General features: G+C 39.5%; 2 protein-coding genes across 9 annotated transcripts; one reads left to right on the forward strand and one right to left on the reverse strand.

Annotated features, from left to right (window-relative positions):
• Window positions 1-247: 247 nt before the first annotated feature.
• LOC125518606 (uncharacterized) lies at window positions 248-1,528 on the forward strand. Its single transcript, XM_048683438.2, has 4 exons — window positions 248-373; window positions 470-571; window positions 656-779; window positions 1,206-1,528. The coding sequence occupies exons 2-4, from the start codon at window positions 503-505 to the stop codon at window positions 1,343-1,345; spliced, it is 333 nt and encodes a 110-aa protein (XP_048539395.1). The 5' UTR covers window positions 248-373; window positions 470-502; the 3' UTR covers window positions 1,346-1,528.
• Window positions 1,529-3,225: 1,697 nt separating this feature from the next.
• Window positions 3,226-27,547, reverse strand: LOC125518605 (vacuolar protein sorting-associated protein, putative (DUF1162)). Of its 8 annotated transcripts, XM_087538105.1 has the most exons (49): window positions 27,221-27,547; window positions 26,708-26,785; window positions 26,467-26,579; window positions 26,280-26,373; window positions 25,611-25,654; window positions 25,461-25,529; window positions 24,755-24,868; window positions 24,592-24,665; window positions 23,807-24,014; window positions 23,573-23,638; window positions 23,412-23,491; window positions 22,900-23,049; window positions 22,180-22,243; window positions 21,367-21,468; window positions 20,770-20,949; window positions 20,540-20,658; window positions 19,862-20,012; window positions 19,691-19,780; window positions 19,490-19,591; window positions 18,878-18,936; window positions 18,693-18,792; window positions 17,005-17,196; window positions 16,806-16,922; window positions 16,341-16,600; window positions 14,726-16,266; window positions 13,462-14,615; window positions 12,779-12,907; window positions 12,549-12,701; window positions 11,646-12,242; window positions 11,425-11,577; window positions 10,493-10,957; window positions 10,229-10,415; window positions 9,908-10,148; window positions 9,432-9,806; window positions 8,909-9,025; window positions 8,379-8,652; window positions 8,193-8,306; window positions 8,010-8,093; window positions 7,560-7,610; window positions 7,300-7,476; window positions 6,896-7,209; window positions 6,468-6,812; window positions 6,303-6,384; window positions 5,603-5,749; window positions 5,141-5,245; window positions 4,947-5,057; window positions 4,755-4,859; window positions 4,383-4,452; window positions 3,226-4,308 (listed from the first exon to the last, which is right to left on the reverse strand). In XM_087538105.1, the coding sequence occupies exons 1-49, from the start codon at window positions 27,315-27,317 to the stop codon at window positions 3,647-3,649; spliced, it is 10,476 nt and encodes a 3,491-aa protein (XP_087394231.1). In that variant the 5' UTR covers window positions 27,318-27,547; the 3' UTR covers window positions 3,226-3,646. The 8 variants fall into 8 exon arrangements, with proteins under 8 accessions (XP_087394231.1, XP_087394230.1, XP_048539389.1 ...); XM_087538104.1 differs by having other exon boundaries at window positions 4,755-5,057; window positions 24,770-24,868; XM_048683432.2 differs by having other exon boundaries at window positions 4,755-5,057; window positions 11,506-11,577.

Here is a 27,547-nt window from a genome sequence, read left to right on the forward strand (position 1 = left end):
ATGTGCGTCACTTATCGCGACCTGGAAAGTGAAGTGTTTACAAGTACTCGATTTCACAAAACGATTCGCGAACACAGTCGTAGAAACAGTCGAACCATGGGCCGTCCTAGAAAGAGGAATCCAGTTAGGAGGAGTTCCCATCTAAGAGGCCCAGTTTTTTTACAGACCCGACACATGACGAAACAATGGGCCCATTTACCACATTGCACCGCATCCGCACAAAGGCCCATGCGACCGTTCAGTCCAGCCCAAACTTCTACCGCGAAACCCTAGTGCTCGGCACGAACCACCTATAAATTCCCATCCCACCGCGCCTCCCCAAAGCCTAGAAGACCCCTGCCTCCTGCGCCTCCACTCCCATCGCCTCCCCAAGGTAAGAGCCGCCGCCGCCCTTCGTTCCCACCTTGCCGCCGCAACCCCCCCCCCCCCCCCCCCCCCCTGACGCTGCATCGTGTCTTTACTCTTGCAGATCGCAGATCCTCTCCGGTGAGAATCCGTCGCCATGTCTTCCAGCGAGGTCGCCTGCACCCTTGCCGCCCTCATCCTCCACGATGACGGGATCCCCATCACTGTAAGTTGTTTGTCTTGGTTCCTTCTCTTTGCGCGATTCCTGGTCTGTTTCGTTGTCTGAGTGTTGTTGCTTGGCCCAACGCAGTCCGAGAAGATCGCGACGGTGGTGAAGGCTGCCGGAATCAAGGTTGAGGCCTACTGGCCCGCGCTCTTCGCCAAGCTCCTGGAGAAGAGGAGCGTCGATGACCTCATCCTTTCCGTCGGATCTGGTAAATCTCTCCCGCTCTCACTGTGTTATAATCCTCTGTAGTTTGTCCGAGGCTTTGATTCACCTGGCCCGTTGTGTACTTTGCAGTAGATCATATTTATGTAACGTACTTTGATCTGCTGCTTGGTTAGTCTGTGCAAGTAGAGAATCCATCGCTTCACTTCATGTTAGACAATTTATTATTAAATTGAAGGATGATCTTCTAGTATATGTACCTCTTAGCTGTTATGTTTCTGAATTTAATTTCATGTGTAAATTTGTAGCCATCCCTGTTTGACCAATCTTCTGCATTGTAATAGCAGAAACCGAGTATGCTACTCTTGATGTTTGTAATTTACCATGAGCAGCAACAGCAGTCGTTCTATGCTTTACGTTTTTCTTTACTTTTAATCTTGTCAATGTAGTAATGTATTTTATTTGTTTATAGGTGGAGGTGGTGCTCCAGCTGCTGCTGCTGCTGCCCCGGCTGCTGGTGGTGCTGCTGCCGCTGAAGAGAAGAAGGAAGAAAAGAAAGAAGAGGCCAAGGAAGAGAGCGATGATGACATGGGCTTCAGCTTGTTCGACTAAGCTGTTCAATTCCAGTTCTCCTGTGGGTTCTTCTATGCGAAAGACTTGTCTTATGTGCTTTTAGGTCGAATTTTGAAGATTTATTATGTTATGCTGTTTGAGACTAAGTATCTGTGCAATGAGTACTGCAAAACCTCCTTGGGATTGTCTTGTTAGAATGAAAATGGTTCTACATTATGTTTATTGATCTTTTGGTGCATGTTTTCCTTTTTCTGGTCAGTTACTGATTATGTTGTCACCAGTTTTCTATGCTCTGTGCTTGGATGACTGCCTGTAGCTTTTTTGAAATTGTGTCCCGTTGATTAATTATGGTGATGCAGCTGATTTGGTGGGGTGCACGTAGCTGCTCGTATTATGTGTGCCGATGGGTTTGTGTATTTCTGCTAAACATTTATACTCCCTCCTTTCATCTATATAGGGGCCTAATGCGTTTTTCAAGACCGTGTTTGACTACTACATGACATGAAAAACATATTAGGCCCTGACATGAAAAACATATTAGGCCCTGTAGGGAGTAATCTGTTTCTAATGGAAAGGTACTTCTTGCATGATAATTTGGCAGCTTGTTGTGCAACAAGCGCATACTTGAATATAACAGCAGGAGTTTGACAGTACAGTACATCTACCAATACCAGTTTTTCCAAAGAAAAATTTAGGCAGTTCTGTAGAAATTTGGCTAATTAGTTCCATGGACCCCTTGTGAATATAAAAATGGTTTTTCATTCCTTCGCGAACTGAAAACGAATAGAAAAGATTGGCATACCTCAAAATTTCAGATTCTGATTTTACTAACTAAAAACCCATGAAATTGATACTAAACTTACGCCATGACTGACTCTTATTGGCCATATATATATACTTGTATCCATGCAACACTCTCTCTTTGTTATGTGCATCCATCGCTCTTTCTTTTCTTGGCTCACTCGGGTAAATGCTGGTTCAATTTTTTTTGAAGAATCAATTTATTATGGAAGTTCACCGAAAATCCAAATTATCTTTTTAAAGAATCAATGTATTATGAAATATTATGAAAGTTCACTGAAAATACAAAGTATCACACGAGAAACCCTAATCTCATAGAGAGGAATTTATGACAGAGCTCCATGGACTACATCAAAATGTACGAACTTAAGGGGTTAAGAGCTTGTTTTGCACTGCTCTACTCCTTAAAATTCAGCTTTGTTTCAGAAAACACAAGCCAAATGGGGTTAAGAGCTCCATGATATGCTGCTCTGCAAAAAAACTAGAATCCGAGGTACAACTCTTAGTCTTTTATGAAGCTCTTTAGGGGGTGCTCACCCCTTCGTTTCTTCCCCCTCAACCTCTCATTCTTGAAGCTGGAGCTAGATGACAGCCAAACATTCCCTCTGGTAGTACTACAACTTCTAGATGAAACTGCTCCAAAGTGAATTTAGTGAAGCGAAACCAATTTTTGCGAAGTGAAGCAGTCCCAAACAGGCCCTAAATCTTGTCATATAGCAATACACCCTAATATCATAGCGGCATATGACGAGAAATCCTGATCTCATAGCCCAAAGAGACGAGGGGAATCTATTCCGTCGACTACATCAAAATAGACAAACTCAGGTTACGAACAAACTTAAGAAGCACCGCCATCTTGCCCAAGTGCAGCACCTAGGACTAAAAATACCTAACCTAAACCGAAGCGAAGGTACCAAGATTCCCTTCCACATCACTGGCCGCCAAAGCGGCAAGCAGAGGGCAATCCTTTAAGAATGGAAAGTTCAAGGCTTTAGTTTTGAAGATGTTGGCTGGCTGTTTTGCGTGGTAGCTTGAACAATTTGTTTGACTAAAAATATGTTAAACTTTCGTGTGATACACAAATGCGCATAATGAAGAATGATAGTGGCGATTCGCAATAAAAAGGGAATGATAGTGGATAACAAAACTTTTGCGACTCAAATGCCACCATTTACAAAGCCGTGGACAAAATTCTGGAAAACCCTACATGTGTACATTTGGCCTACAAAAAGGCTGAAACCTTAATCCTACCTATTCCGATCATCCAGGAAAAAGGCTACAAAATTAAGCCAGTTACTCCAGCCCCTCGTATATCAGTATCTATCCTGATCTACTAGTGGTATCAACAGATGCTTACACGTTCACTTGTGCTTAATACGCCTCTTGTATGGAGCAGCTGTTCCAAAGGTCATCCACGTTCACTTGGACGCTGCGCCGTGATCCTGGCTGGTGTCGTCTGAGGTCCTGGCTGGTGTCGTCTGAGGTGTATGCGGACTACTCATTCACGAGTACTGTAGTAAGGATCAAGACCCCAAAACCTCAGCTAATGTTGCTTCGGTGAAGGATGTTCTTGTCCCATCTCCTTGCCTTTCCCTTCTCGATAAGTGCCATTAAGAACTGCAACGTGCCCTCTGCATCTTCGATGTTTGGCAGCTCGACACTGAAATGAAATAGTGGGATGAAGGCTGAGCTCAGGGCAATGTCTCTTGATCTGCCTCTTTTGTCCCTCGGCGATGTTTCGCCGTTGCTACCAACAATGTTCACTACCTCCTGAGCTCTGTCCAGATGAACAATAGATTTCAGGTTCATCTCAGTTTCAATCGCCCACTGTGGGTCAGGAGGAACACCAACAAACCGGGGTGACCCCAAATCCACCAAGTACCGGCTCGAGACTAGCAGGAGCAGTTTCTCACTAAGCACAAGGAACTTTCCGGGCTCTCGAAGTGTCTTGCACACGACAAATGTCTCATCCTTTAGCCTGCCACCATCAGCTTGGACAAGCAAAGATACTCCAACTGCTTCTTCCCAGGAGTATGGGAACAAAGGGCGATCTCTGGCCACAGGCCTCGAGAAACGGACACGCAGGCGGTTGGATTCATGAGGATTGCTTCTGTTTCTTATGCTCTGTGCAGTTCTGCCCGTGGCTTCAAGAATACTGGCCATAGGCCTAGCCACAAGCCCAGCTGTTCCCATTGCTATACCTGTAAAATAGATACAGTTGGTCAATGTCTCGAACAACAAAAGCTGTCTGCAAGGGCCTATCGAGTGGCATTACCTGAGATAACCCCAGGAAGACCATGTTTCTCAGCACCTCTGATTGGTGATTGGAGGAGCCCAGTCAGACCCTACAGAACAAGATTGAAATGCACACATCGTATGCTGCTTTAGAGACAGGTCCAGCAACATTCTATGAAGCGCATACTGAAGAATGAATGCGTAAATAATAGCTGTGACAGATTTTCTTTCCAATAGTATGGTAGTGGAAGGACGCAGTTACTAAATTGTGTACAACTATCAAAACTATGGAGCAAGAACAGGTCATCAGGTTCCAATTCAAAGAGTCATCTAGGATTTGGGTGTCACACGAGAACAGACAACGGCTATAGAGGTAAATCAGTAATACTTGATCAAGAGAGATGGCTTTCACCTCTAGAAACCCATTCAGCACTCCTTCCCCATGCAAACCTAGCTGTCTGTCCCGTTCATCCAGTTTGGAAGCGGCTTGCTCATCATATGTAAATGCAACAAGGCCCTGCATAACAAATTTCCATGAGCTATGTGAGCCCATGACTTCTGGAGAGCGTAATTTCCAATGATCAAACTGGAGCTCAGATAATACCTTATAGGCAGTTTTACTAAAGTGAGATGTGGCGCTACTGACTGCATAAACCGTACTGCCAATAAGATTTTTTGAACCTTGTGCGATACCATTTAATAGCTCAACAGGACTCTGTCAAAGAGTAAATCAATAGAACTTTAAGAAAAGAAGGATTAAAGAATTGCTACTTCCTTAAAAAAACTGCGTTTACAAACCTGCAATTTCCCTTTCCTTGAGGCAGACATAAAGTCTTTTAAGCCAAATCCAACATTCCTGGCAAAACCCATAGGATTCCCTATAACACCAGCAGAGCCAAAAACCTGCACTTACAGCATATCACAACAAATTCTGCTCCCAAGACACATGTAGTAACTATGTAATACTGTTGGACATTGGAAATACAGATTATATAAACCAAGGTAGTCCTACAGAATTCAATACTGCCCGCTTCTTAACGGGAAAAAGGAAAGAAATGGAGGTAAATGTTGGCACAAGCACATGGTTGCAGCCACTCACACTGCAGAAGATCTGAGGGGAGCAACAAGTATCCATGTTGTTTTGGTTCCAGGATTGTTCGATAAGCTTATTAAGGTTATTTTGGACATTAAAGAAGATGCCCAAGAAGAAAAAGATATACTTGACTAGAAAGAATACTAGCTTGAATGGTGCCAATTTACCTTATAGAGTTCATGAAGCAACTGCCTGCTATAGTGCCTCACAAGAATGTCCTGGATGGATTGCCAACTTGCCATAAGATTTTCTACCATTATTTCTCCTAGATGAACTGGTACTCCTTCAACGTCAATGAGAGCCATAAGGCCTCTCTGCAACCAAAGTGCTTAATTAAGATGGCATACAAGGAAATACCCTAGTAAATAACTTCAGAGCCTACAAACAAATCAAGTAATGTGAAAAATCCATGTGCATATGTGCTACCAGGTCAACACTACCTACACTAGATAAGAATTCAGGACAAGCAAATCTGTTTGCACTCGTATAGCATTTTCCAACTCAAGAAAGAGCCACAGATAATATACTATCTTGGGAACTGTATCAATCAGCACACTCTCTGAGAAAAGAGAACTCAATGGATCCAGCTTTCATAGAAATAACGCTGCTACTATCGCGTGTAGTTCCTCCAAAAAGAAAGAAAGAACTTATGTAGATAACAGAAGCACGCACAATGCTCTGATGTGAACACCTCTTATAAAAAAATTCAGTTGTAGTACAGAATGAGGTCATTAACATTTGCAGGGCCTGTAGAAATGTATGAGCATATAACTATCCTTTAAGAAGCGGGGCCAAATAATACCATAGAAACAAAAAACATTTTCTTTTGCATAACATCTCCGGAAGTGTCATGGAGTATTGTTCCACCTGAATAGCAGTACTGTTGTTGAAGCTTGTGCTGGGGTCTGAGACACCTTCATTCCTATTGAGCCATGGAGTGCTAGTAAAACTACAGCAAAAGAGAGTCACTGGTAAATTGATAATGTTTTTTCACAGTGGCATTCGGAAACATAAACACAGAGAAGGAATAACCTGAAAGTTAACTTGACAGGAGTCAACTCAAACAATTCAATATATACTTTTTTCTGCTTCCTGGCTAATAGGTGTATCTGTTGCCATGGTGCACCAATCGGGATAACAGAAGGCAGCAGTCCATTGTCTTGATCAGTGTCCACTGTGTAGGAGCTTTGGGGCTTGTCTGACAGGTTTTTTGAGATTTTTGCATATTCACCAAAATTATCAGTAGCACCACATAAAATACTTGAGTCTACACTTTTCTCCAACACACCAAAATGCACTCTAGAGGAAACGGATCTAACAAAGTCAATCATGCTTAGGACAAGTCGTTCTTCAAGTTCAAGGCAGAAAGGTGCTACACTGTGAACCACCAAATGAAGAGAATTACCATAAGTCCAGATATAAACATCTGAAATAACTTAAACTGATAGTGTAAATAATACCTGATGTTTATACGTTGGTACGAAAGAAATGATGTATCTCTAGTTCTCCATTTTACTGCAGCGAACCGCAGCACAGGTTCAAGGGTATTAGAACTTTTACTCTCACTTAGAGATTTCTGCTTGGTATCTTTACTCTTCAAAAAATTAATCGATTTTCCCTTGTGACTTCCCTCAAATGACAGCATGACAGGGTATGGGCTGTCAGAGAATTGATTATCAATTTGCATACTTGGTATTTCAACCGTAATCCGCTGCTGATCTAAGCTCTGCATGGCAACAAATGTCATATCCTTGGCAGAAGCAAACAACAATTCCTGGCAAAAAAAAAGCAAAGTATATTAAAATAAATGCAGTGCTGAAAATTACTTGGTGGGATTCAGCCTCAATCATAGCACTCTGTTCACCTGAGGAGAAGAGCTTATCAAAGATATGCCCATGAATGGTAAGTGTATTTTGATAACTTCAGTGAAGTTCAACCCGATCTCCTGTTTGTGATCAGCATCTTTTGGTTCCCTTGATCCAAGGACACCTGCTTCTTTTGTGTCCATGTTGTGACAATTTGAATCAATAATACTGAGCACCTGCAGTTTATTATCGCAATGAAAAACTAACAAGAGAAATATATTGATCAAATCTTGATAGCTACTGGTCCTTGGAAAATAACCTTTATTGCTCCCTCCGCATGCACCGAGATGCCGAATTTTCTTTCGGCTTTCTGGCAAAAGCATATTAAACAGAACCAGGTCAGAAAGCAACTGAAAAACATCAACAATATTAATAAGCAGAACCGACTAAGATTGTCATAAATAAAACCAAGCATGAAACCAGCCTTTTCTCTTTCTTTGATGTGATTAAGTAGTAATTTTCCATGGCCGTTATAAATAGAACCATGTGAAATCGGGTCACACAATTCCTATTGTTACAAAGCTTCTCCACACACAAAATTTGCAAGCATAAACAGTGCTCAAGTAAAAGGACTTGTTATTAACTGATAATTATTTGATAAAGCCTCTTAAGTTTAGCAACTCCAGTCAATATTATCGTGTTAATAACAAAAAAACCGAGTTAGCCCTTGATCTATTCAGTTAGCAGCAGCTACAAGACATTGAACTACCTCAGGTGTGGAAGGTAGGGCCACATGAACATCATCACTGAGAACATCCAGACTGTATGTACCCAAACTCCGTTCCCCAGGAACCTGTACCAGAGAGAAACCATGTTGTATACTTGCTTGAGAGATTAAACTGAAAAAATAAGTTATTTAAAAATAACTGAAGAAAGAAGCTCAATAAAGTACCTCAACAACAAGACGGTGAGGATAGCAAGGTTCATCCCAGGCATATTGACATGACGTGTAAGGATATACAATTGTTTCAATAGATTCACATCTTTGCTGATATATCCGCAGTTTCTGAATTAAGAAAAACAATCATAAACTTGAGAACCAGAGTTTCAAGAAAGCTACATAGCAAGAGCTATTTACCTCAAGCGAAAAGTTGTCAATCCTGTAAGGTACAAAACCAGTCTTGTCATCAGACAGCAGAATCAGTATTGTACCGGTAGTACTATTGTTTCTTCCAGCAATTTTTTTGCTATGTATGTCTATATCAGCATTTTGTACTTCCACTCGAACCATATTTGATACACCTGAAGCACTATTCCTCATTTTCACTTGAGCATCTCCCAGGCGGTCAGGGAAAAAGCTACCAGACCATTGCCATCCTGGCCCATCAAATCGAATCGAGACAAGCAACTCTCTGCAAACAGAGTTTCCTCAGAACAAACTGTAAATACTTGAAAAAGGGTCTATGGAGAGCACATATAACCATACCATGCTGATAAAATTGACGGTTGAATTCATTTAATATTCTAAATCCAAATTTCTAAAATATACATGCATGAATTGTTGACTCATACATATGAATTGACCATCTCTTAAAAATCAAACTAAGCAAGCTAGTTCAGAAAAGAAATTGTATGGCTAAGCTCCAGATACAAAGGATAATAACTCACCTGGCTGTATCAGCCCAGTGAAGAAAAGAGTGTTGCCCCGAGCTTAAATGCTTAGAAAATCTTGTTCCCTTTTGTTTATAGAACATATCATTGCTGCATGCATTACAAATTACATATCTGGAAAAACAGGGGGAAAGAGGTACAATAACAAATTAGCCAGGCCACCATAGAATGAAAAAGTTACATGTCAGAACAAAAAGAATTAAACTGAAAATTAGTTTTGATGAGCTGCTACAGCCTTAGGTACAGTGGAATCCTCGGAAAAATTATGTCTGAAATTTATAGCATTTCAGGACTACAGACAATGACAAAGTAAATCATGTTAAAAGGAATGAGCCAGCCAAGGCTACTGCAGAACTCCAGTGTGCTAAGTTTCATTTGTTATGGGTAAATGATCATGGTGTTTTTTTGTTTTGCTTTTCTTTCTAGTGAGTGGAATCCACTCCAAAACTCATTGTAACTTGATAGATAACGATGAGCACTGAAACAATCTCGTCGCCGTTACAAGCAGTTGATGAATTACCTCGGCTGGAAAGCAATAGCCTTTGTCCTCCCAAAGAGTTCTGTCGAAACAGGTACAGATGTTACGGCAATTAAGAAGGCACTAGAAGTAGATGATTGTGGAATAGTGAGACTCGTTGAACCACTGGCAGGGACAAGGAGGAATGGACTCGACCAATCTCGTCGAGTTGTTTCAGTTCCACTATTAGGTACAGATGCATTCAGCTTAACTGAAAGTTCAGTTGCAGGTGTATGTCCGGCAGGGGCAAACATATAAGCTTTAGCCTCTTTGTCACATTCTTTCTGCACATGCTCACTGTTATTTGCCACTCTTCTGTTTGAATGAGAGCTGTGTCCATCAATAAAATCCAACTGTGGCATTTTACTTGCAAAGCGCCTGGTAAAAGAAACGCACTAGTTATTTCAAATACGAAGCCGAAAAACAAAGTTAGTTTTTAACACACGCATATGAATGCTTTAAGGGACATAGCCACTGACTGGATGGATGGATCTTCTGAAACAAGAGAAAGGCCATTTTTCCCAAGCACATGTCTTGTGTGCCCATCTAACTCAAAACTGCAAGGGATCAAAAGGGTGGACCCGCTCCTCTCATAGCTGATTTCTGTGACTGTAAGCAAGAGATCTGTGCAATTGTACAAAAGAAATGGCACGGAAAGGCATAGCTCTCTTGCACCAGAATGAGCATCTGTTGCTTTCTCAAGCATAACATTGAAAGGACCTGCCAAAGAAACCACCACCGAAATTTTAGCTATGCACTATCAACTTACTCAGAGTAGAGAGAAAGGCTGAACAACATACATTTCGACACATTTGAGTAGAACGCAATCGTCTCTGTTAAGGAGAATTTCAAGCCATTTGATGTGGCTCCATTAGAGAATGCTTCCACACGGGGAAACTTTATGGTCACGGATCTGTAATCTTGAATATGAAATGTGATTCCAAGATCGTTGGAGGGGTCAACAAAATAAATAGAGGCGGTGCCCACCTGGGAATATCATTCAGTAACGAATTAGCGAAATAATAGAGTCGAGGTAATATATATGTATGGTATCAGAAACTTACCTCCTTAAGTGAAACCTGATGTGCAACCCCACCATTATCTATTGTCAAAGATACACACACAGGGAGATAGTTCTTTATGAGAAGTGGTGTACTAAGTCGGACTTGCCGGATGAAATGTGTTCTTGTTAAAACCTGCTTAGAAGCCCTTGGAGCAGTATTTCCGAGAATTACTTGTGCATTCAAATGGTCAGTGCAGTACTGACCTTTCTGGGCACTACTAGATGAAGGGACAGTGTACTCTTCAACAGATACACAGCAGCGAAATGGATCATTACTAGGGTGAGAAGGATAGCACACAGATGATTTCATAAAACCCACCCTGCTTTCACGTGAAAGCAAACTTGATAAGGAGTGGGTTTCACTCCACAAATAAGTTCTGCCAACAGGATGCCACCTAATCTGGCCAGCCTCAGACAAATGAACCGGCAGGGGAATCTCTTTGTTTGGAAGAATTGGCCCGATTACCTGCAGGATAAAGTTTCTTGAGAAATCTCATGTTTGTTCCTTGTGAATCATCACTTAACCAAGAGTGCTCTACAGTGAGTAGCTGAGAAGTTGGGATTAGGTAGCAAATGAAGTATACAAGAACATGTTTAGAAGAGTAAAACGCACAGATTTGAACAGGGCAAACCGTGCAACTACTCTGTGCATTGTGCAAGAATAGAATTATGAGTCTAAAGCTACTGGTAGCAGGCAATCTATCGGAGTTCATGGCAGGATTGTCCTTTGGCAACATGGTCAACTTTTATTTCATATATAAATAAACATTTTGAATCCAAATGCGACTTCAAAGTTTGAAATTCAGCCACCAACCACCTGCTTTTCCCCAATTTCCAATAGTTATCTTTCGCATTTTCTTTAATCTAGAACATGAATGAACAATAAAGGCACAATGAGGCCAACATTAATCTATTCTCTTACTTTGATAGTACCTTTATCAACATTTTCTCAAAACAGTTGCAAGATAAAATTAGGAAGAATATATATATATATATATATATATATATATATACCTTTGAAGAAACACCAAATGGTATATCAAACCGCAACTCAAGGGGCATTGATGTTGCATTGAAGAGTATGACCTATAAAAAGAGATCATAAGCCTGCGTATGAGGATAATGATGTAACTGATCATTCAAAAGGTTATTACCGTCGAGTAAACTCGTACAAGTTTGCTATAATTCTGCAAGGAAACATCGAGTACAACAGGCACAATTAATCCATCATGATGGCTACCCTTTCTACTAGATCCAAATGCTTCCAAGCTTTCCTCGCCAAGAATTGGCTTCTTACTTGAAGAGAAGTTGACTTCAAAGAAGTAAATGCCCACAAGGTCAATTGACATTGGCTTAGAGGACCCGGAAGTCCCCTCAAATTCAATGGAAATCATATAGTGTGAGACTGCACTCATCCATTTCTCGATGAGGTGTTCAGATGATTGTGTTTCCCTGTGCTGGAAGAAGAATTCATCTAGAGTTTCTTCAACATATATCGGGACAGAGTATCCTGCCGGCACAGAATTCTCATCTACTACAGAGAAACTATCAATGTCATCTGAATTAACAGCACCACGGTACACCTTGAAACTAAATGGCAATGATGTGTCATTTGAGAGAATATATGGTGCATATCTCCTGGTGTGCACATCATCACGGCTTAACCTCACAATCCCAGGATCTTCTCGAAGATCACCTCCACTACTTGGATTGAGAGAATCTGTAATCATCTCACTAAGTCTGAAGATAGCCTACATATGCAAATGATAAAATCAGAGCAACATACTTGAGAATTGGGACTCAAAAGCACATACAGATATCACACACTGCTGAGTTAAGTTAAGAAAAAGAGAACTTCTAAGCTAAAGTGCCAATGCTCCTTGAGAACAGATATATGGCTACATTCTATCTGCAGACCCATTGCCCTGATTCCTGAATCACGCTAATCAAGATGATAATGGCAGCAGAAAACTATAATGTTAATCACTTGAAGATAGGACAGAACAATAATTTGCCTCCTGACAAGTTTGAAAATACAATATGCCAAGATCATGTACCTCGATCAAGGGCTCTGATATATTGACATTAAGCTGCTTGCTTGAATTTAGCGACACCTCAGTACTGGGAGATACATCCAGTGCATGATCAGCACATTTTCGAAGTATGTTTAACTGAAAACTTGAGGGCTCTATAAAAGGTTCCCACATAACCTACATACATATAAATTGTTATTCCTTTATATCATGAAAAACATGATACATCGGGCAGCAAGGAAGCATAACTTTACCTTGTCGATGTTGTTGTAATTTATCAGAAAGTCAACAAAAGCAGAAACTTCAGTCTCAACACCCATTTGACTAAATTGCAGTGACAAGTTCTTCACCAACGTCTCAATAACAGGCCCATGGCTGCTCCACTGTCAATCAAGTATTACCAAAAACCAGAATGAGCTAAATGTTTAAGCTTACAAAGAGGATATGTCAATCAGCATATTTGAGTTCACAAAAAGACAGACATAAAAAAAATTGTTGTCTGATCAATTAAAAAATGGACAATTTTTTTGTTAGGGGCAAAGTAGACTTCAAAGTCATCTTACAGATTCAGTTGCAAGGTTGACCAAACAAAGCTAATGATCCATTACTGCTGACAGTACAGAATCGTCTTTGGAAGGCACTAACTAATGTTTCATTCTGTGACATTTTTTTTACATTATTTAGCTCGCTTCAATACTTCATAGTGCTCCTTTGTTAAAAGCAATATATTCAAATTATTTTTGACGCTTTATCTACCAAATGGCCAAGAAAATGGCTAAGTCGCATGAGACTACAAGTATTTTCCAGTGATACTCCACCTCACAAACCCGAATAAAACATTCAACAAATAGCTGGTCTAAGGATATTTGTTACACATCTAAGCCTAGATGGCATTTCACTACAGCAAATTAATAACTAGCAATGTAGCATAACTCACCCTTCCATCATTTAGCAGGAGAGAACCTTTTCTTAATCCCACCTTGAATGTCACAGAACAAAATGAGGAAGCTGATGACGACGATTTAGGAAATCTGAGTTCTATACTACGCCAGAAACTAAATATCTGGTGTGAAAAACTAACATCCATGTATTCTGCTTGTAGATCAACAGAAAGATGTGGCATGTCAGTTTCTGATTGATGAATATAGCCACCAGCTTTAATCTTAGATATATGCATGAACGGAACAGAGGTGCCCTTGCTCACTTGGATCATCTCCAGTATTACTTTTACTCTATCTAAATCACATTTGAACTTCACCCAGCTTTCACCTAACATGACCACAAAATGTTTACTCTCGAAAGTTAAGGTAACGAATTTGCAACCTCTTGGTTCAATGGATTGATTATCATCTGCATGGTGGATAAAATAAGAACCAGAATTTCCATCAACCCTTGGATAATTGCTACTCTCATTTTGTTCTTTCTCCCAGATAGGTACATGAACAACAACAGCAATATTTTCACATGTTACCACCAAGTAAGAATTGTCTTGTGATTCTGATTCAAGAAATGATGACATTGCAGAGCCTGAAAAATGAGGCAAAGCTGCTGGATGCCCCACATGCAAACTGTTGCCTTCCTTTCTTATGTAGGAATGAAAATGGTTGATAATGATATCCCAATCAACTAAATATAACCAGGTCTCGAAAAAGGGTACAGTAATTAATATCTCATCTCGCCCAGCATGATGCTTTGTGAACTTGATTAGAACAGGAGATGATGGTCCATCAGAAACTATGGAGGCAAGAGTGTGGCCACCAGATGAGTGTAGAGCTAAAGAGACAATATCCATGTCAACATGCTCAGGTTTTTCACTAACCATTACAGCAGAAACATCAAACTCAAGGTTTGCAGTGGCAACCTTCTCCAATGGCAAATCTTTATCTTTCGAGTGACCAAAGAGAACCACCAAATCCTTGATAGAAATAGTAATATTAATAGGCTCATTAGATTCAACGCTCTCCTCATTGGATCTTCTACATTCTAAAAACTGACGGGCATTGCCTTCGTACATTTTACTTTCTTTGACAATTGAAGTTAACTCGTCAGAAATATGAATAACTGTCTCCATCCCGTCCATAAAATACAAATCTGTACAAGATAAGACAGAGTATGGTATTATTGCATAACCGATACATATCAAGAAATGTTTAAAAGCAGATAGTATCAATCCAAATCTATACATCAATCCAAATCTATACCTTCTGGTATCAAATTGCATTTTGATATTTTGCTCATAATGAAAGTGGCCAACAAAGGCTGCTCGGAGCAGGATAGTTCTTTGCAAGGAACTTGAATCCATATACCAGCATCAAGCTTTTCCACAAGAGGGTGTATTCTTGCAGGCATGTCCTCATCAAGCTTCGGGATAAATTTTGTTTGCTCATTCAGGAATACAAGTGATATGGATGCATTTCTTGAACATAGGCTGATGACGTCAGCTCTACTGGAAAGAGTACATTCTAAACTGAAGAATTCTTTGGGAATACGCTTGACAAATTCTGCTGAAATCCCAGTTGGAATGAACTCGCAGAAAAAATATGGAACACCAAGCTTTATACAAAAAAGTTCTTGATTTTCGACAGGAAAAAGTATAACACAATCACATATCTCAATTTTGTAGGTGATACTGTCATGCAATTCTCCAGAACACTCAAGATTGTTACTTGCCACAGAGTGATGCTCTTCCACCATAGGATCCCAATCATCCAATAAAAAATATCCAATAAACATTGCCAACAATTTTGTTGGTAATACACAACAAACATTTTGGGTTGCAATACATACTTCAGTCGAGAGGGCAGACAAGTCCTTTTTGACACGGACGTTGAGTACATTAGAATTACAATGTGAATAAGTCCCCCAGAGTACCTCACTGACACTTGGTGATGTCCACGGTGAAGCAAGCATTATATCTTTAGCAGAGAATAATAGGTCCCATGAGGTTGCATCTGCCAGTGAGAATGTTGCTATAGACTCGGGAACAGTAAGTGTTGCTAAAATACCACATGATTCATGGAAATGTGTTCTAACCGAAACAAGTGATAAATCCAGAATGGTTGTGCTGACATTATTTCCGTTATTCGGTGAGTTAGATGAACAGCTGGAATGCTCAGTTTTACACTGTACGTTGCTTGCAAGCTCTGGTGCAGAGTAACCATTTAAACCTGAAGTCTCATGACACTGTTTACTCTTTGAAGATGTAATATCTAAGGCCTGAACATCTTGAGTTTCTAAACATCCGAAATTAGATATGATATCAGCATGTAAAAAGGGAAAGTGATCAACAGAAACTCCTCCAAATGATGCGCTCTCCGCTCCACAGATATCTGACAATGAAAGCTTGGGAAATTTGGCATTGGCTGCTTTAGGTTTCATGGAACTCTGGTCCATCGATGAGGATACAACAGCACTGCCACCAGGAGATACTGCATCAAGATTGCTCAAAAACTTCTTTATCTGACCAAATACAGACGGATGAACATGCAGATCAACATCATTTAAGTTCAACTGGTACACATGATGTATTTGATCATTATATTTGTGAGTCTTGTAATGCAGCTTTAAGCAAGCCTCAGCAGCAGAACTTTCAGGAAAACCTGTCAAGTATACACAAGTGCTAGTTTTGTAGTTTCCTGATGAACATAGCACATGCGAATTCGATTTGTTCTTCAGATCAGTGCAAGTAATTTCAACCATCTTGGTGATGACCCAAAGTTCTGACAGTTCCCACACAGCATACCTACAATAACAACACCAATTCACACAAAAATCACAGGAGATAATCAAGATTGCAAGATTGTGAAAATTGATAACCTGATATCAATATCTCCAACACCAACAGTGATGAGTGAAGCTTCCTTGCCATTGTCTTCGAGGTCAACCCTTAAACTCAGTTTGTCCAGCTTGAGAGATGCAGACATATTTAAGGCTGGTTTATTGGGCCCACTAGTCTTGGTATCAATGGAAGTGTTTCCAACTAGGTTACTTTCTTTCAGATAGGTACACAAATTAACAACAGCACTGTACATTGTCTGAGAGAAGTAGATATTGGCGGATCGCACAATAGAAGCAACCTGCCAAAATGGTTCCACAAAATATTTTTACAGACACTTACATACAAAGAGGAAAAGTTCATAAAAAAATAAAGAGGGAAAAGAAAGAAAATAGAGCATATAGTATAAACCAGCTAACCATCTTTTGTATGCATTTCTATAAATATACAAGAATTCGGAACATCAAAACCATACAAGAAGACACCTATCCTTCAAAAACTATTACCTCCAATTGTTTCAGCATTGGTTCATCCAAGAATATGCACAATCCAAGGACAATAGAAGCGTCCAGTTTGACCAGTGTAGAGGTTATATCATGTCTACTGGCCATCAACACCTTCACCTGCAAACAGACATATATTTTTCACTGGTCCATGTGGATGTTGAATGAAAATTAACTGAAGAGCATGTACACAAGGCCTAACCTCGAATCCGGTGAGGCTAACCTCAAAATGTTTATATAGGTCATCCAATTGCAACCCAGGTATCAGGCTGTCAGAAAAACAAGTAGAAGTTTTCTTCGACATGTAATCAAGAAAATAATTGTTATCTTGTGTCTGAGAATCATTGTCAACTGTATCTTTGGATCGCATGGATACATCTTCAGCCTCAAAAACCTGCAATTTGTACTTGTTTCAACGACAAAGCTACCTACTATGAACCAAAAGTTTTAAAATTAAGAGTAACATCAAGAACCATCTTCTTTCAATTACATTCAGCTGGAAAGATGCCAGATTTTCTCACTGGGCATGTAGTGCCTGTGAGTGGATTGGAGAAGGGGGGGGGGGGGGGGGTCACTTGATATCGGCTGGTGATGTAGTACACACCCTCTAAAGTAAATCCATCCACTGCATTGGCTGTTGTTACATGACATAGTTGTTTCTGTTGCCTAATTCGGTGGCGTGGACAAAAGGAAAAGTAGTCTATGGCTATGCTATGCACGATATTACATGCTTAGATACTTACTCAAATTCACTTCTTGTCATAAACACAGTTGAGCAGTTTCTTTAGCCTGTCAATATATTTTGCCAGCATGCATTCACCATGACCAAGTGCTACACCCCTATGTACTGGCATCTCACCGACCTGGCTGACTAGGTAATTGTCTTTCATTTAAACAATTATGTCCTCTGTTTCAAAATGCAAGTACTAGAGCGCTTCACCTCAAGGTTAAGAAATTTTTAAACTAAGGTGAGCGGAAAAAAGGTCAACTTCTCCACCCTTTTCAAAATGTACAGTTTGACCCAATTCTACTATACAGGGAAAATAAATCCTACAACCAGGTGTAGTTACACCCACATCTCATATACTACCATCGGGTAGCATATATACTACTTCATCATTTTGAGTATGTTCATATACTATTACTAAGATGCTCCAAATCGAACTACGTGGAAAAGTTGCAACTAAGCCCATCGTTTTTAGTATATTTTTAAAATACATTCATATTTGTACATAAAAAAGAGAATGGTAAAATATGGTGCATAGTACTTAAGAAGTACTCCCTCTGTAAAGCAATATAAGATCGTTTAGTGATCTAAACGGTCTTATACTACCTTCACAGAGGGAGTAGTATATATATACTCAGTACTATGTAAATATTCCTATATACTACTCCCTCCAATCCATATTACTTGTCGCTCAAACGGATGTATCTAGCACTGAAATACGTCTAGATACATCAGTTTGAGCAACAAATAATATATACGTACTACACGTACAGTCGTACATACCCTCTGGTAGGGTATGATGGATACTACCTATAATGTATGAAACACACATGGGTGTAACTTGAACATTTATTTCCATATGGGCACTATATAAAACAAAATCAGGGGGAAATGATACCTTATACTATTATGAAACACTAGGAGGCTTACAATCGTGGTTATAGGTTTATAGCCATCCAAGTTTGCCTAGTTCCATAATTTATTCACTACAAGTCAAATTTATATTTCCAAGTTCCAACTTGAAATAAACAGAAGTCATCCGATTTATCAGAACCTCGGTTGGGTCCAAAACTCCCATAAACCCATTGATCATAGTAATACCGTGGAACTAACATGCTCCATTGTCAAAATGTAAAACACTGTTGTTTATCAATGGCACATACCATAGTAAGTTCTCTTCCACAATCATATGATGGTAGCTTAATGACGAAATGGTGAATCCTTAAATCCCAGAGAAGTTTCTTTTGGTTCACAGACATGTACCTAAAATCACGTTTAAACAATGACCCAAGTTCTACTGGCAATACCACAGTACGGAAAATATAGAAGTAAATGGGGGAGAACTTACTCTAGTTTGGAAAGAAGTCTTGTTCCAAAATTATCAAAACAGTTTAGCGAGGAAAGCACCTGGGTGAATGCAGAATGGCTAGGATATTATTTGGCATTTAAACTTGCATAACTTCCTCCAGGTGATAAAAATCTCGAACCAAGTGAGAGTTAACAGTATGTATTTAAGTATTCGAAAGGCACAACAAGTAACAATAAAGTGAGCTGATGCAAAATCCAGGATAAAAAGTGTATGCCTAAAAATCAAGTTGATCTAGGAACAACATTTGTGAGAGAATATCATATTCAAGATTAGAGGATTTGAGTCAGGGCCTCCACTACAGTTTTCGTTCAAAAAGGATAGTAGGATTCAACTCTGCACTTCTAGGAATTAAGGAAAACGGATTTTACAGAATGGGGACTATAGTTGCAGTACACGTTACTTAAACAACACGTGTGGTCACAAATTTGTTTCAATTGATAATCCAACTACATTATTGGCTATTTCATATATCTCTTGCTTCATTAACAATGGTTAGTTATATTGAGCAAACTCATATAACAAAGGAAGACACCAGAAAATACTACAACTCTCCCAAACAGTGGAGCGTAGATGTAGAGCATGAATGCTTACCCTATCATGCTGGAATTGGAAAGAGGAAAACAAATCATAGATGTGCAGCAGATTAAAGAAGAGTTCTGGTTCGTATATGGCATTGAATTCCTGGACAATAACCTAACAAATAACAGGCAAAATAACTAGAATCAGCAATTAAGGACACCACAGAGGTACTATGTAATGAATTCAGCTCTCTTCTGGAAAGAATACAGGTACCCGTGTTGAAGCTTCTGAGTTTTCGTTTGACTTCGGAAAGTCGACTTGAATACTGATAACAGGTGCGCTTAGACCATCACCAGTGCTACACTAAAATATCTTACGGGTTAAAGACATACAGTTCAGAGAAGGGTCCCAAAAATATCTTCAGGGTCAAACTGTAACGCGTACCTTTTCAGCCAGCAAGACTTTATTTTTATTCAACGGGTTAGTTATCTCAAGTGAATCAAGCCAAGCAAGGATAGTTGCTGAATCATCCCATATTTTATATTCAGTACCAAGACCAGTAAACATCCCATCGATAAGCTTCATGCCAAACCTCCTAACCAATCAATATAGCAAAGTTAGACGATGAAGAAGGGGCTCACATATAAGATAAACCATATAAACAGGAACGGAAAATCGGGCAGCAAATAACAGCATAGTAAGAAGCAATTAGTTGTTGCTTAAAACAGAATGAATCAATGGAGTGTTTGCCATTAGAGTGGTCTTTTGGAGTACTTATGCCTTACTATCTTGGGAAATACTCCCTCCGTCCCAAAATTAAGTGTCTCAACTTTGTACTAGCTTTAGTATAAAGTTGTACTAAAGTTGAGACACTTATAAAGTTGTACTGAAGTTGAGACACTTATTTTGGGACGGAGGGAGTAATAACTAATAGGCACAGACTGTTTAGAGCCATCACGGAAATATTAACCAAAAATGGCAAAGATTATCACTCACTAAATTATTTCTATGGCACAACAAAGCAATACCACACTGGCTGTAAAGCTATTATGACAAATAACAAATTTTTGCAACATAAAATATGAAATAACCAGGGAGATGAAGCAGGGAAGAGACACTTGCCTGGAGGTGACAGTTGCGAGTATTTGAGGAATAGATAGTCTCAAAGAGTAGTGGTTTTCCTTTGTCAGATGATTTTCAGCAGAAGAAACAGGATGAAATTCTGTTCCCTCGTAGATATCCTGAATGAAAAACTAAGATGTTAGAACTGCCTGTTCCTAAATAGCAATTGCATTAAAATTGGCTGCCTTGTACAGGATAAGTGAAGAGCTGTATACTTCAGAGTGTATAACCTTAATAATGTCTTCTGAAACAACACCAGCAAATGAACTAGTGTCAGCTGTTCCACCAGCACCAAGCATTCCAAGAGAAAGCCAGTTTAACCATCCTCGGCCTGCCCCTGCTGACGGCTCATCAGTTCGAGGACTTCCTGGACTAGAAAAATTGTCTTTTGTAGATTTCACAGACAAATCCTGCCAACAATATCCAGCGAGATTTTAGCACAGGTGCCCATTTCCAGCCCACCGCCTCCCCCCTGCCCGCGGAAAGAGGCAGAAATGTGTTCTAACCTCTAAAACATAAATACGTGCGCTCTATGGAAGAACCTAAACAACTGCAGATTTCATTCTTGTGTTGAGAAATGAGAAGAAACCAATATAAACCCTTGAAGTATCATTATCCAAGATTAGGAACATTTAGCAATTGGCTAGGCAAGTGGTATAGCGATAATGCGCATGGATGTTAGATGTAAAATGTTTAGGCAAAGAGTACAGTTTTTAGTGGCTCAAATGCCTATAGGTGGGCAGTTTCAACTTTAGCGGTTAAACTGATAATTGATGAAAACAATTCACAGTATTACTATATTATTCTTCACATGAAGTATCAAGTACCTGTAGTTGTTGTTCTGCAATTGTTCTGTAGCTAACTATATCATCTATATCACATTCTTTGTCCAGAGTTTCCAGCTTTTGTAGAATGTCTTTACTTACAAGCTGAAAATAGCAAAACTTCAACAAAGTAAGCTAGTGGAAAGCATGGTATGAACAAACAATAACATAATGTACATCCTGTGCTATTATATTATCTAAAATCGAATAGGAAATTAGTCTATACAAAGAAATGTTGTTTACTGGCAAGAGGGAATAAAAAATGTGCAGTACAATGTATATACACAAGCTAGAACGGTTGCAGAATCAGAATCACCAACCTAAGCCGGGGCTATGTAGCCTGTATGACCAATAAACAAGCATATTAACAGGATCTAGACAAACAAATATGACTGAAACAAAATTTTGGTCAGACCCTATCTACATTAGAAAATGACGAGGAGCAGTGAGTACACCATACAATACAAGATGTATATGTGACATCTCATATTTTCATCCCTTAGCCAATTTCGTTACACACAAATGATACAGAATGTCAGTCCAACATGCACATGATTTGTGATAATGTAAATTTGAGCAAGGAGTACATCTTATCACAAATTTCGCCTGACATAATTTAAAGTTGACAATGTGTACTATAGACCTCCCTCCTGTTCTATCGGCTTTCCTTTTACTTTATGTAACATACAAGTAAGAGAGATTATAAACCTCAGTCTTGAGCTATATTACAGGCAAGAACTCTCTGTTCATGTGTGTGTCGGAACCATTTACAGAATTATGAGAAAAATGCATGCTATACTGAGAAAATCACACAACCTGTCCTTTCTGCAAGAGCTCCAATTTCATTCGGTACAAATTGACATATTTCCGACGGTCCTCCCTGTTAACATACAAACAGGCACACACATCAATCTAGAAAACAATAGAAGAGAACAACTGTGGATGAAAGATATATTTGTTAATATCACTTCAAACAAGATCATCAAGCAGCAGCACATCAGTGCAACAGGTTTGTAAGCAAGTAAACACCAAGTCATAAATCATTAAACTGGAATTGTTTAAATAACAAAGCCTTATCTTCTGCTTATCATTTTTTTAAGATCAATGGTTGTTAGGTCAGAATAATAAACCAAGTCAGCGATAGCTAGTATCATCTTTAGCAAAGAAAATGCCAATCTTCTATTCCTATCTGTCAGCACATAGGCTACATGTGTTGTTCAGGTGCGAAGCTCTGAGCTCCCTGAAGCTTTTTAAAAATATCAAGTAGAAGATATATTTACGAAATAATTTAATGATTTTGCTATCATTGACAATCTATACTTGACATAAAAAAAGAAAGCATCCAATCATCAGGCTCCCTAATTGCCCTCAGCAACAAAATTCAAGCAACCTTCAAACCCATATTTACACTTGTTTTCAATATTTTTATATTATCCTGTCTAGCAATAGTTGCTGCCCATTCAACTATAGATTTTCTGCTCATTTCACACCTTGCTGATCAAGTTGAAAAAAGGGAAGAGCTAATACAAAACTCACAGTCGCTTCCCCAAGAACCTCCAAGAGGTTTTCTTCAGTCTTCTTTCAACGTCTGCCATGATAGAATCCTTGGCATACTGCCACCACATTATCTGCCAACCTTTCTGTCTCTTAGATAAAAAGCTCTCAGGCGGGCGGTAACGACCATATCTGTGAAATAGCAGCAACAAACATTAGAGGTGGTTCTAATTTGGTGTTAGATTTCATTTACCATCAGCAAATCCTCACGCCATTTACTGTTTGTATTCAGCAAATCAGTGAAACCAAGGAGTTCATTATTTCGAGCACAGGTTTAAATGCTAGGAAATTTTACACTGTCCAGCATTATTCCATCAAAGGCAGAAGATGAAGGGGAGTATTGTGCATTAAGGCTTACATTTAGGCTGGAACAAGATTTCATGATGAGAAAATAACAATAAAGCATATGCTTGTCTACGAACAAATACATGGAACCTATGATAGATGTCGGTAACCAGATAATAGTTTTTGGTCGTGTAAATAGACCAGCGTACTTTGTTCGCAGAGCACAGATGGTGAAGTGATCACAGAGATTCAAAACTTGCTGAAGCTGGATTTCATCTATTGATAGAACCTACAAAGAAGATGAAACATGCAAGGATAAATCAACTCCGAAGTGATTAACACATCAACACTGCTAAAAACAGAAACGAACCAATGCAGTTAGTTCTGCAGTCATGTCATACTGTGGCACACCATCACGCTTTCCGGAGTTGTTGGCCTGTGATGCAGATGAAATTTCATTAGAACAAGCTGCTCAGCATTCAGCAAAAAATAAGAAGGGCTGATCTGAAAGTAACCAGAAAGCTTCTGAAACCCAGTTGCCAAACAAGACTACCTGATAATACCATAATTGATGAGAATATGTAGAGAGAAGAGATGCACTTACAAGCACAGACACAGTCACACAAAATGGATTTATAAGATAATCATCTCTTGGGTGGGCCAACCCAAGACTGAAATTAGACTGAGCATCAGTAAGAGCACCAACATCATATAGATTCTGCTGTTCTTCTAACTGTTGACAGTAAATTCCAACATTCGATATATTTATCTTCTTGTTCACTTCATCTTGTCTGGACCTAGCCATCAATGACCTAAAGTGCCCCAAAAAATACACATTTACAATCAATAAATCAAATGTTTGAAATACCAAAAGATTTTCCAAAAAAATGCAAGCAGCATATATTTTACAATGCAATGACAAACAGTCCTGATGGTTTCATGATATATCGCACAGCAGCTATACCCACACATAAAACCAAGTCAGTAAAGCAAGCTACTATACAATTTTAGGCCACCACAGTTAACTGTCAAGAAATTTACAAAGTTAAATTTCTAGTGGCATTTTGGATTCCTTCAGGACTCATAAGTCAAATCAGCTATGCAGAAACACTGTGTAGAGTTGTGCTCCAGTGTTAAGTTGATTACTTTAAAAAATCCCAATGATTTTAACACTTAAAGAAACTTCACTGGCTTCCAAGCATTTTCGTTACTTTTAATCAAGCATCTCAGTTTTATATGTCTCTGAATAATTTTAATTCCTAATTAAAATTTAGTGATCTTCAGTACTACAACCGTCAGGTTGAATACAAAAAATATTAGACTTAACTAGCAGATTGAAGCTTTGTTATCGGTTTAAATAAAAAGGATAAGATGGCTTCGGTAACTCACATGGCAAAACTTTGCTTCTGTGTATCTGTTTGTATCGAGAGACTGCTGAATTCCAAACCAAATATGAAGCTCCCCTGTATATTACCAAGAAAAACAGGTATATCTGAGAATCAGCAGGAAAAATAAATAACGCTGAAGATAAGAATTGAATATATGGGGATACACGCGTGAAATGCACTTGAAAAGCAATGAGTTTGCTGCTAGGTTTATCTGTAGCGCAACCGTTGATGTTATCGGATTGCAAAGAGTATCGAGGAAGTTTCTGTGAAATATCGACCTGTGGATATTCCGAGACAGTTTTATTAACAATATGCAAAATTGGTATGTATGCAGATATCAAACTAATTCCTTTTGAGTTCAAAACAAGGTGCAAAATGTGGCAACACATAAAGTACTGCTTAACCTTTATGCTTTAGAAATAGCAGGTATGCCTCTGCAAACCTACCACTGGGTTATACTATCAAAACTCCAAAAGTAGACCATTACATGATATTTAGAAGAAGAAAATCGAGCAGTGTAATTCCAAACACTAGGTAAAAATAAAGAAAAAATGATGAGAATTTGATGGACAAGAACTATGGAGACATAGAGGGGACATGGATGAGTTTTGGAGATGGTCTCTTCATGGATTTATAAATAATACAAGAAATAGTCCACCACCATAAGTTCCTCAAAATCTGATTGATACAAATTAAAACCAACTGTCCACATGATAGCATAGCACGCCCAAAGATGGGTAATTATTAGTGTGGAATACTTTCTAACTTTTTTCATCTGGCAACAAAAGCATACTTGAAAGTTGACTAAAATAGATATTGCATCTAACACTCGGTGCACAGAAAGTGAAAATATGATATAAACTTGCGTACCTGATCGTTGTGGGATTCAACATATATGATGTGAACATTTCGTATGGAAACTTGGATATTGTCCAGTATCTGCCAAACGGAGCAAAATTATCAGTGTTTTGGCATATCAATGTTACTATTGTTCAAAGAATAAAATTGTAAACTTGTTACCTTTGCTGACATGTAGGATAGAAGTGATTGCCCCGTTTGGTTATCTAGAAGTCAAAAGAATTAGGGTTTTCAGGAATACCTTTCAGTGTGTTAACTCGGTATAAATAAACATGCAATTTGCAAATGTTATATTAACAGTATGATAAACATAAGCAAGTAAGTGTTACGAATTGGTAACAGCTAGTTCATCACTGGCAGCCTTCAGATACTTGCATACAATTTGATAGATAAAAATGTCTCCGGAATGTGTGTTTGTATCTTGATGACACTGGTCTACACATTTAGTAGTTAGCATATGTACCTATAGATCGCGGATTTTTATACTCCCTCTGTTCCTAAATATAAGTCTTTTTAGAGATTTCAATATGGACTACATACGGATGTATATAGTCGTAGTTTAGAGTGTAGATTCACTCATTTTGCTCCATATGTAGTCCATATTGGAATCTCTAAAAAGACTTATATTTAGGAACAGAGGGAGTATAATGCATGCTAATGCACATGCAAGAAGATAAAGAAAAACAGCAAGGACACGAAACCTGAAGTTACCACTAGCAGTCTAGCACAAACAGCTGAAGTTAGCGTGTTGATATTGAAGTGAATTGCAGTGACAAACTGATATCTGAAATTTGCAAAAAAATGATGAAGATCACAGGAATCGAGACTGACCTGTCACTCTTCTGGAAAATTTAGCGAGCTCTATAGCATTAAGTTTAGCCAATTTTCCAGCTAGTTCTCTCTTACCAAGTGAATCGGATCCCCACTGATAAAGAAACAGCGTATTTATTGGGTCAACACAGTGGAAACACCATTGGCAAGCTAATTGAACAATGTAAAACCAGATTCAGCGACGTGCCTCAGAATCCTCCCGTGGATATGCACATACAAACACATCTTCTATAACAATAATTATAGGGTCCCATCCAAGTTTTTTCCATGGAATCTTTATGCTTAACTTCCCGATTCGTCCTGTGATAACAGCAGAATGGAAACTTACGACTTAGGATAACACATAGTTTTACCTATACGTGCCAAAATAGCAAAAATAGTGTTGGTAGCATCCAGCCAAGCAGTCTGAGTGGGATCATAGATCATACCAGTCTTGAGTGCAAAAGGCAACTGCAGGTAGTCGAAGGCTTCCAGAATGAGCTCTACATTTTCCAAATTTATTTCCTCTGCACAAAATGAAGTCATCAAAAGTTTAGCCACCATCAGGATCAGAGAGACAGCACAATCCAGAGCTAAGGCGCAAAATGTCAACAATTCTAAGAAGAATTACTTGGCAATATGTATATCAGTATCCATCACCGATGCAACGCATAAACAGGCGTAACAACGGAATCAATACATCCCGTGCACATAAAAATCCCAGTACGATCAAACCGAATGCCAGTCACGCCTTAATCAAAACACAAACATCTGCAGCACTAAACGCAGCCATGGAATTAACCAGCGAATTTACTGCTGCGGCAGCCGAGGGGTGACGAATTGGAGAACAGCGGGGACCAGGACAGCAGCTGGCTCGCGGGTGATTGGGCCAACCCAAGTAGCGGAACGCGGGGGTGTGGTCTCTACTCGCTAGTGTTCTTGGGAGGGAATCGAGTACGAACCGTTCCAGATGCCGATCTTAAGCTGCTCCTTCTGGATGCCCTTGACGTAGCGGCCGAGCAGGCCGGCGAGCACCTGGCTCACCACCCCCTCGAACATGGCGGCGGCGGAGGAGGAGGAGGAGTCTCCCTAGCGAGCCCGCGCTCCCATGGGGCGGGGGAGGAAAGGGCAAGGAGGCGAGGGGTGGAGTCGAGGAGGGGGCGAGGCCGTCGAGGGAAGGGAGTGTGGGGAGAGGAGAGGAGAGGCGAGTTGGGTTTGGGACTTCCGTTTGCTTGGAGGAGGAGGCGGAAGAGGACGACGGCGATTCGTGTCGTTGATGCTCGGGCATT

The sequence above is a fragment of the Triticum urartu genome, chromosome 7A (assembly GCF_056163025.1).
Source record: "Triticum urartu cultivar PI428250 chromosome 7A, HENAU_Tu73, whole genome shotgun sequence".
NCBI lineage: Eukaryota > Viridiplantae > Streptophyta > Magnoliopsida > Poales > Poaceae > Triticum > Triticum urartu.

Coding starts and splice junctions, on each gene's coding strand:
- LOC125518606 (XM_048683438.2), top strand. CDS start 503: ATGTCTTCCAGCGAGGTCGCCTGCACCCTTGCCGCCCTCATCCTCCAC. Junction 572..655: donor ATGACGGGATCCCCATCACT/GTAAGTTGTTTG, acceptor GGCCCAACGCAG/TCCGAGAAGATCGCGACGGT. Junction 780..1,205: donor CATCCTTTCCGTCGGATCTG/GTAAATCTCTCC, acceptor ATTTGTTTATAG/GTGGAGGTGGTGCTCCAGCT.
- LOC125518605 (XM_087538103.1), bottom strand. CDS start 27,317: ATGTTCGAGGGGGTGGTGAGCCAGGTGCTCGCCGGCCTGCTCGGCCGC. Junction 23,492..23,572: donor CTGCAGAACTAACTGCATTG/GTTCGTTTCTGT, acceptor TCTTCTTTGTAG/GTTCTATCAATAGATGAAAT. Junction 23,050..23,411: donor ATCTGTGCTCTGCGAACAAA/GTACGCTGGTCT, acceptor GCTATTTCACAG/ATATGGTCGTTACCGCCCGC.